General features: G+C 37.1%; 1 protein-coding gene across 1 annotated transcript; it reads right to left on the reverse strand.

Annotated features, from left to right (window-relative positions):
* Positions 1-2,232: 2,232 nt before the first annotated feature.
* Positions 2,233-8,893, reverse strand: LOC103471103 (nerve growth factor-like). Its single transcript, XM_008419910.1, has 2 exons — positions 8,791-8,893; positions 2,233-5,300 (listed from the first exon to the last, which is right to left on the reverse strand). The coding sequence occupies exon 2, from the start codon at positions 5,287-5,289 to the stop codon at positions 4,726-4,728; it is 564 nt and encodes a 187-aa protein (XP_008418132.1). The 5' UTR covers positions 5,290-5,300; positions 8,791-8,893; the 3' UTR covers positions 2,233-4,725.
* Positions 8,894-10,376: the final 1,483 nt, after the last annotated feature.

Genomic DNA, 10,376 nt, shown 5'->3' on the forward strand with positions numbered 1-10,376 from the left:
GTCATTATACTATGCATAACTTTAATCTGATTATTGGATTGTAAATAGTAACATGTTAGAATACTTGTTACTGAAACAAGGGTCAGATTAGAGTAACACATTACTGATGCGCTGATGGCATAATTGTTTATGACATTTCTGCTCAAGCTATTTACTGATCTTTCAGGTTGCCGATATGCATCCCCCCCAATGACAGACTCGTTCCTACGCCCTTGCACCGTACATTAATAAATATTATACATAAAGATTAACCTTAAGAAAAACAATTTATTGTAAGACTTTGAAGTTTGTTGTTGATGTTGCACACTTAATAATTAATCAGTGTGGTTCTGCGCAGGTTCTTTTATTTTGATGAGCACGGCTGAGACATGAGAGCGACAGCGAGCGCCTTCGCTGACCAGCCGTTACTGCGCTTAACTGCCGTTGGCTCGCTGAGTCAGGAGCGGTCACTGTGCTCTATGTGCCCACTAGTGGTGAACCGTTGTAACTGCAGTACAGCGCATCTCAGTAAGAGATGCGCTGTACTGCGCATCTCTTGCTGCGAGCTCATCCGCAAACTCAGAGACGAGGGAAAAGTAATCGAACCTTTGAAAGATTTTCATTTTCATTAAAGATTTTCAATTTTTCTCTGTAAATGAGAAAATTTTTTCTCATTTTTCAGCATGAGAAAAATAAAAGCAAATAAACAACAACAAAAAAAGGGAGGGAGTGTAATTATTTCTGATGTCCATTCTGTCACATTGAGATGAAAAATAAACACAATTGTAGGTTTGCTTTTAGGTTTATTCGCACATTAATTATCCTATCTCAAAATGCTGACTTATAGATATGAACTCACCCAGCCACTCTGACACATCCTGTTATATTTGTACTGTTCACTGACTAGACATCCTGTGTTATATTGTGACATGGTTGGTATTTTTGTAAAATAAAGTGTGACACATCCATCTATCTTTTCATAGAGGTGTTTGATTGTGAGTGTGTGAGATTATTTTGCAATATCTACCTAAATTAAGACACTAATTATACAGAAAATTTTTTTACTAACACAGAGTATAATGTAGTGAATAAAACAGCTGGATTTGACCTTTAGCATATACATAATGGAGCTGTATCTTAAACTTGAAAATACTGTTCTGTTACCCTTATTATTAGCCAGAACGGTCTCTTCGGTAACACTTTGATGGGTTTTGAATAAGACTGTCATGACACCGTCATAAACATGACATAACTCCTGTCATGAACATGAGTAAGTCTTCATGAATATTTATGACTTGTCATAAAGTGTCATTCAATAAATTATGACACTTTTAATATAAAGTTGACATTATTCAAAAATGTCTTTGTTATGACAACTTGGCAGAAATCCTGATTGACATAAATTTGTTATGAAGGTATTACAGATTAAACTTTAGCTTTAATAACATAAAGCTGCATATTTTTTATAGACATTGAGGAATGAATGTTTGAGAAATTAATATTCTCAAACAGGCAAAAACAGGGGACATTTAACATGCTATAAATCTCAAAAATGGCAATTTTACATACTATGCCCCCTTTAAGACCGAGTTTTATTTTATTTTAATAAATAATAAATTTATTTTAACAATTAAATTAAATTGGACTTAACATAACCAGGTTTTTGTGGGGTAAATGTAGAACACAGGACTAAATCCAATCAACTCCAACCTTATTATATTTCCTCTGGAGTTGTTTCAGTAAATATAACATCTTAATTGTATTTTTCATTTTACCACCAGACTGTAATTTCAAACTGGGTATTCTAGAAACTAGAATAATTTTCCTTATGTTCAGTAGGRTTAGGTTCTGACAAGGTTCAGTTCTAGCCTTTGTCCACTAGAGGGAAGTGTTGCATCTGATTTTGGGAGCAGCTCTTGAGTAGCTCAAGATTCAAGAGCTCCGGTTGAAAAACTGCATTTATATCTGACAGGTTGAAACTATTAAAAGTGAAATGTCTTATTGTAAAACACTTCCTTTCCAGCTTCATCATTTCATTTCGGTTTTCCTTGTGCTTCCAATCCAGAGTTTCACAAGACTGGCTCATGAACACAAGTTGTGACACAAACCTGGGCTGAGAACCCAAAAATGTCCCAACTAATACCAAGTGAATGCCAGCCGCCCAATTTTTTGTGTGCTGACAACAGTGAAATGTCACTGCCAAAACAAAGAATATGCTAAATCATGACATAATCAGTGAGTAGGCCTCATGAATCATTTGCTGTTTAACTTTTTTAATAGATATTTCTTGATTTGTACCAATTGTTGAATGATGGTGAGAAGAATCAACATAAAGACCAGCCAAAGCAATAAATCAAGTTCATGATCTGTCAAAAACATATACATTTGTCTGTATTTTTTAACAAAAGCTGCAAATCTCAYAGTTKTTTGTGATGTTTCTTCATAGCTGCAGGAAGMACTTCATGAAACATACAGTTTATGTTYGTATAATAAATAACATAATTATTTATTCTTTTAAAAAMCTAACARATTGCTTATAACAGACCTGGGTTAAATTGTATCTGCTGAATGGTTTTATTAATCTCTCTCAGCTAGACGCGTTTTCTTTAAGACGGTGAACAGTGAGGCAAAAATGATCGCAACATTTTTTTACTTTTACTGTGATCGACTCAGTTGCTATTAACAACACAAATTTTAGCCTTTGCTTTGTAAATCTACAGTCAAATAGACTTGTAAACTGAAATGCTGTGTTTTCAGAAGCTGTGGTTTACAGTGCATCTGTGGTTTGGGTCCACAAGCCCGCTTCTTTGTCCTAATATGRAATTTAACACATCGTAATTCTTTTTCCGATATAAAATGTTGTGGATGGCCTTAAAAATAATCCCTTAAATTACACATTGCAGCAGGGCAAATGTGCTGTCTGAAGGTTTGGGGCTAATTTTATTGTAGTTTTGTGGTTTGATTAGGCTGAGCATAATACAAAATGTAAGGAGAAAGCTGAATTCAGTGAAAATGTTACTGGATAGTACCTCCTAATTCCTTTTTAAGCACTAAGTACTCAATTGCAATAAGAAAGGACTAAAGTTCCTGTTAAACTAAGGCTGTTTTATAAAAGTGATCATTTGGAATAGAGAGAATATTAAAATACAGTTTAAACTAGCAAGAGATTCTACTTATATGTAACTTTCAAATTGCATTAAATTTACTTTTGATTAGCGATATCTTGTGGTAAAGTGCCAAACTGCAACCGACTGAATATTGTTCACTTCTCTTTCCAAACATCTGACAATTATTCAGTTCCTTCAGTAGAGAAAAAAATGCACTATGAAAGACATAAAATTGTTCTGTCTTGTGGGTTGTGGTCATTTGTCTTTGAATGCTATAAACCTGAATCACTGCTTAGTTTAAGTCTGGTTGGATTCCAGTATTGTTCTCTTATCTCAATGGCAAAACATTAGCAAGGTAAACAGCCAGTATGACTTGCATAGATGGGATGATGTGAAAAAATCTTTACAGCTCTAATATTTTATTCTGTTTTTGCTTTTATGTCACATTTAAACGTATAAAGCTATCAAACAAATTATCCAACTCCTAAATCTTTGTTTTGTTTTTGCAGCCATTGAGTGGCAGACACTTCAGCTTATCGTTTCAAACAAATGGCCGGCTTTCTGGTAAAAAAATGAATTCATGGTGCCATCAGTTTGTTAGTCAACAAGTTATTCAAGAAACAGGAAGTTTTACACCATCACGTGTTTCTTTGTGGAAATGCCGTTTTAGTTTTGTGCCAAATGTAAACGGATGCATACTTCCTGAAAAGTTCCACTTTTGTCTTTCAGTCCAAAAAAAAAAAAAAATCCCCCCAAATTTTGGGCATCATCAAGAACATCTGTTTGTAATTTTCTTCAGATCACAGTTGACTGTAAATCTCTCAATCTGTCCTCTGATGGCTTATTTCTTTACTGAGCAGGTTAGTAAGTAATTAAGTCTTGGTGGAATGAGAAAAGATGAATTTCAAAGGTTGTTAATCCCAAGCATTAATAATCTATTAAGAAGAAATATCATTTTCACATAGGACCAGGTTAGTGTAAACAGTTTTTCCATTACAAATAAACTTTTGTGTTTGTATTTATTTTGGTTATCTACTTCCTTGACGGCCCTAAATATGTAACTGTAGCAAAACATAGAAACATAAGGAAACTAATTTCTTTTACACAACTCTATTTTACTGACTAATTACACCACACAATAATATAACTTTAATTTTAAATATCTGGAATCAATTTATATTATACATCTGATTGCCAATAAATTCTAATAAATGTAGCAAACTGACCAAGTTTTGCAGCTCTTTTAAACTGTACGGGTAACGGTTTTTACTAGGAGAACATTTCTAATTTACAACTATAAAGTCTAATGCCTTAATAGTTGCAAAAGAACACATGTACCTCACCAAACTGCGTTTTTTATAAGAACAACAGCTGATTAAAACCCCTTCACTATCATGTTAATACTTCAATGGCTAAAACTACTTGCAGATACTCTTTGACCCAGTTCTGGTGTGCATACATGCAGTCCTGATACTTTGACACAGACAAGAATAATTTACTTTGTGCAGAGCGTGAGAAGTCATTGGTGATAAGTTATGTGCAGAAACACGCTGGACGGCATTTTAATGCGTCCATCCACATCGTGTTCTGTGTGCCAGGAGTGAAGACTCACTCTATGGGCGAGTCTTCACTCACCCACTCACCCGCCCTTTTTAGGGCGGCTGATCGCACACACACACTCCGCGTTGATCCGAATGAACCTCCAAGCCACCGTTGATTCGAATGAAGTCATTGCTCGGACGTATATATGCGTGTTCATGCAGTGGGAGTTCCACTTCTTCGCGTCAATTCCCAAACATCTCGTGTCTCCAGATGGGATGTAACACGACGTCTCATAGAAAAGCTGTTTCACTTTAACATTGTTTACGGTCACATACTCGAGCACTGTCACCTCCCTTCCTGCCTGGTCTGTGGCAGTGGTTTTGTTTTGCACCCAGTTACTAACACTGTTACACACCGAGAACACCCCCCGTTGTGGAGGATGCCTTCGAATCCTCCCGCTGATGCYCTGTAGCCCTGCTGGCTCCTCATCGGGGGGATCTGCGCTGAAAAGCACCCTGGGTGAGAGATAGCGGTGCTTATTGAAGAGCTTGGGGTCCACAGAGGGGATGGAGGCGTCGTCATCCTGTTGCGCTGTTGTGACGCTGCACAAGACCCCTATGATGGGGAGGACGAGAAACAGGGCCAGCATGGATGACCTCATGGGCACACAATCTGAGATGACCAATGAGAAGAGCGAACACAACTGTTACAACACAATCAAAAAACATCCAAAGGACAGAAGAAGYCAGCTTCTGGTACGTTGATGTGAAAACCACTGTTGTTGTAGKTGTTTATGACTACTGATGTTTCTGTAAAGTAGCTWCAAACAGAAGTCACCCTTCAGCTGTGTTTTCTGCTTGTTTTTAGCCAACTCTAATGGATTTAAAACCTTTGTGTGTTCACTAGTTTATTTACTGCTTGGTCGTAGGCAAGACCATCTGAATASCAGCATTTATACAAAAGGTGACTCAATCTGCTTCACAGAAGAGTAAACAGATGAAGATAATCAAAAACATGACACACTTAMAAACAATGATAATAAAGTTTAAGCTTCACATTAAAAAAAAGCAAAAATTAAATTGGTGGTTTAATAAGGTAATAGATAAATACAATGACCTATTAAAATAAAACTTGACCTTTATGTGCAGAAAGTAGCAGAGAAACTATGTTTTGTCCTTCTTGTTTAGATTTGGTTCTGGGATTTCCAGGTTAACAGGTTTCAGATTATTTTAAGCAGATGTGTCCAAACTTTTTAATCAAATAGGTCAGCAGTTTCAAATGTAATGCACTTGGAGGCCACTATAGTCAATTTGTTCAAAATAAAATCTTAAGGATAATTTCTTTGTGCTTTTTTCTCAGTAATGTATTTGTGACTATAAATTGCATATAAAATAATATTTCTTCTTGGCAGTGRTTTTTATTAGTTGGAAAATCCTAGGAAAGYAGCAGAAATAGTTCAAGACAAGCATGAGAAACACATTGCTGATGTTACCYCAATGGACTTCAAATTATCTTCATCAAGTATTTCTGTACGACAAAGAYAAATYTTTATATTCTTTTTTATATGCATATTTTTACACTTCTTCATATTTGGCTGAATGATAAAGACTAACAAGTGTATAAGATCACAGCTTTTTAGGGAGGATTTTACCTCTTCTGCAGTAATTAGGACCCAATGCCCACGTTTCAAATAAAGTATAAAAGTAAAAACTGTCTGAAGTACATGGTGAACAAATACCCATGTATTTGTAGTAGTTTATAAATGGTTTATAATCTCCCCAACTAAAAGTAACCAGTTTGTCATTCAAGTACTTGCCACAGTTTTGATGACAACTAAAAATAATAAATATGTAACTAATTAACAATTTTAAAGTCAGTCATATCTGTAGAAACAAAAAATTATACCATTTTAGACTTCTTAAAAAAATCTATATAAAAAAGATTTATTAAAAAAGCTGTTGGAGCAAAGGCTTAGCTGCATAAACAACAAATCTGGCACTGACAAAATGGATATTTAACAGTAATGGAAGCACATACCTGATGATTCCATTTGTGTAATTTAATTTCACCTCAAACTATTACATTTTCAAGCACATACATGGCAATGATGTTATTAACTTTGGTGAAGTATTTGACCGGGAGGCGTTAAATAATTCAAAAATTCTGCTTTGAATGTTTCTAATTTTTCAGTTCATTCATTTCATAACTATCTGGTCTATCCTTTATAACTTATACTCTATTCCAGATAGAGTGGGTCACTAACAGGGGCAACACACTGGACATGCTGCCAGATCTTTAAACGACCAAGACAAAGACAAACAACCACGTAAACTCATTCATATGGTTACAATCTATAATCGCTTATTAACCTGCAACACTTTGCAGGCCCAGAGGAAGACGGAGCACTCTGAGAAAATCCCTGTAGGCACAAAGAAAACATGCCTGGTCCAAACTCCACGTACTCTTAAATTTTAAGAGTATAAGAAGTTCAGCCTTAAGAGCAACAGAACCATAAACAAAAATACTTCATGTCAACTTAGAGGCCATCTTCAAATAGCCCTTTAAATCTATTATGCAGGAAAAAAAGTACAAGAAACAGAACATTTATCTTCTTTGTCAGCAGTGGTTTAGCGCACCTGGATCAAATGATGGCTCGTGAAGCCTAAGAAGAACATTGACTTGCTGAAATGGTTCTTATTACCACCAGGGAGAGAACTAACACATGCAGGATGCCAGCCTCCAAGACCCACTTTGGGCATCACTGGTCTACAGTCGGGCTGCACAGTGGCGCAGTTGGTAGAGCTGTTGCCTTGCAGCAAGAAGGTTCTGGGTTCGATTCCCAACCCCGGTCTTTCTGCATGGAGTTTGCATGTTCTCCCTGTGCATGCGTGGGTTTTCTCCGGGTACTCCGGCTTCCTCCCACAGTCCAAAAACATGTGGGTTAATTGGTTAATTGGCCTTTCCAAATTGCCCCTAGGTGTGAGTGCGTGTGTGCATGGTTGTTTGTCCTGTGTGTCTCTGTGTTGCCCTGCGACAGACTGGCGACCTGTCCAGGGTGTGACCCCCGCCTCTCGCCCGGCACACCAGCTGGAGATAGGCACCAGCAACACTCCCGACCCCACTAACGGACAAGGGTGCAGGAAAATGGATGGATGGTCTACAGTCTGTTTGCCTTTCCACGCCTTTAACCTAGGGGAATAGGGGCTACGCAGCGCCCCCATTCCGGTAACTTTTGCTAAAGTCTGCAGTTTCTCTTTGATTAATTATTTACATTTTTATACAATACGAGCTGTCTGAGAAACTCACATAGTTGATCTTTCGTTTTTTTGGAAAAAAACATTTTTGTCACGTGATTGCAAGTAGTGGACTGACCGCCTGTAAAAGTCATTTCAGAATAAAGAATCGACTAGTCGTTGGTGCAACCTCTAATACATTAGCATTGTTAATAAATATAATCGTCATGGGATTGGGGTAAAATGCCAACTTTGCATTAAATTATCATAATTTACTTTTAATGGACTTTTAATGCAACTTTTAGAGCAACTTTGCATTAAAAGTGTCATTATTTACTTAATGACACTTCATGACAACTGTCATAAACATTCATAAAGACTTCTTTATGTTCATGACAGATGTTATGTCATGTTTATGACAGTGTCATGTTAGTCTTATGCACACCCCTTCAAATAAAGTGTTACCGATATTTTTCAACCGAGAGATTTAAGAACCGACATGAAATTCATCTTAATAATACAGTTATGCATCTTAAACTAATTCAAACCTAAAAACAACAATAATATCAAAGTGAATTAATATTTTGAAAATATTTCACACAGCATAAAATGAACGCCCGAATCTATGCTTTACACGCAGATCCGTAGCGTGAAGCATTAATATTCAGCGCCAAAAAACGCAAACATTTTCCACACACAGAAAATATTCAGTCCGTAACAGTTTGTTTTTCTGGCTGGAAATTTATTTTTGCGATTACTACCAGTGAACACATCGTGGTTGTTTAGATAACTTGGGAAAAACTGCTCAACTGATTATTTTAACTGAACCGAAACGCACCGAACTGCGCAGCACGACATGTTAAGGTGAACATAAAGGAGCTGCTTCCAACTCCCTCGAAATGTTTTAAAAATTAAAACCTTTTACTGACCTGTGAAACGTTGGGGCTTGTTTTGTAGCGTTAGCAAAACACTGTGCTCCTTTCCTGTACAACTTGACAGATAAAGTCGCTGTTGCTGGCAAGCCGGTCTTTTTGAAGGAGCGGGATCTCGTTTGAATACTGAATGCTGATTGGCTGTTTACTAGAGGGGTTTCAGCTGCAGGTTGTGCGCAGACAGACAGACAGACAGACAGACAGACCGCAGCCTGCCCAGCAGGGTGCGCTGCAGAGCCTCGCATAAGGGAGCTGTTGTATTATTTGTGGCAAGTTTCATTTGAGGGGGCAAGACGTTTGTTTGAGGGGGGACACTGCCCCCTTTTGCCCCAGCATATAAGCCGGTGGGGGAACACATTTTAATAAACTCTCTAAAAAAAATGACCACAAAGCAGTCAAGAAAATTATTTATCAAATTTCACAAGGAATCCCATTGAAGATTTCATCCTTTATTAATAACAGTTAATGCAAAAATAATTTATCCAAAAGTAACAATTATTACTTTAGGATTTGTTTCCCTTGTACTGTCAAGCCAGTTTGATATTAAAATTAAAAAAGTTTTAATGTGTATTTTTTGTTGCAGTTTTAAAAATGTATTACAATCAAAGCATATTGAACAACTTGCACAGACAAGCATGCAGCCTTTGAAGTGACATTTGTAGAAATTATAAATTGAGGCAACACAGTACTAGTATTCTGTATGCTGTAATAACTAAACAAGTTCCTTAAAATCAATTCCCATTTTTGACAGGCATAATCTTACAGTACCACCAATTGTCTTCAATTGGATAGTTACTTTGTTTCTTTAGGCGGAAAAAAAGAACAAAAGCACCACTACCTTCCGATAGCTACTTTCTTTACTTTCTCTCTTGGAGGTGAAAAAGGATTAAAAATACCCACTATCTGCCTTTTCGTTACTTTTTTTCGTTAAAGGTAAAAAAGGATTAAAAATACCCACTCTCTGCCTTTTAGATAGCTACATTCTTCACGTAAAGGAGGAAAAAGAATAAAAACACTCACTATCTATTCCTTAGTTAACTTTAGTTCACTAGCAGTCTGAGCCTGTACCAGCAAATATGAAGAAAAAAAAACCCAACTGAAGCAGTCCTCACCCAATACATTTATTCAGGTTCCTATGGATCCAGTCGGTCGGCAGTCGCAGAGACGAGACCTCGGTCTCCCCTCGTTCAATTTGGAGGTGAACTGAAGACAAATTCTTCAGGTTGGCCGATGYATCCGATCTCWYGTCGCCCTTCACCTSTCCAACTCGCCGAATCCTGTTTGTGACGCCAAAGTCCATTCTGATCACATAGTTTGATAATCTACTTGGTTACASGACAGACAGCAGACTGGACAACAGGCACATTTGTCTTCTTCACTAAGAGCCAGGACAGATAAAAGAACAATTAAACGACTTCCTTGTAATGTTAAGGCCAGAGAACCTGCTTCAGAAGTCTCTTTCATGAGCTAATGCATCACACAAGGATCTTAATACTGCTATGCAATGATTCCGCTGATAATCATAGTAACCTTAAAGTTTCCCACTACAAGCTCCACCAACTCGGACAGAAGATGGTGGGACC

The sequence above is a fragment of the Poecilia reticulata genome, linkage group LG10 (assembly GCF_000633615.1).
Source record: "Poecilia reticulata strain Guanapo linkage group LG10, Guppy_female_1.0+MT, whole genome shotgun sequence".
Lineage (NCBI taxonomy): Eukaryota > Metazoa > Chordata > Actinopteri > Cyprinodontiformes > Poeciliidae > Poecilia > Poecilia reticulata.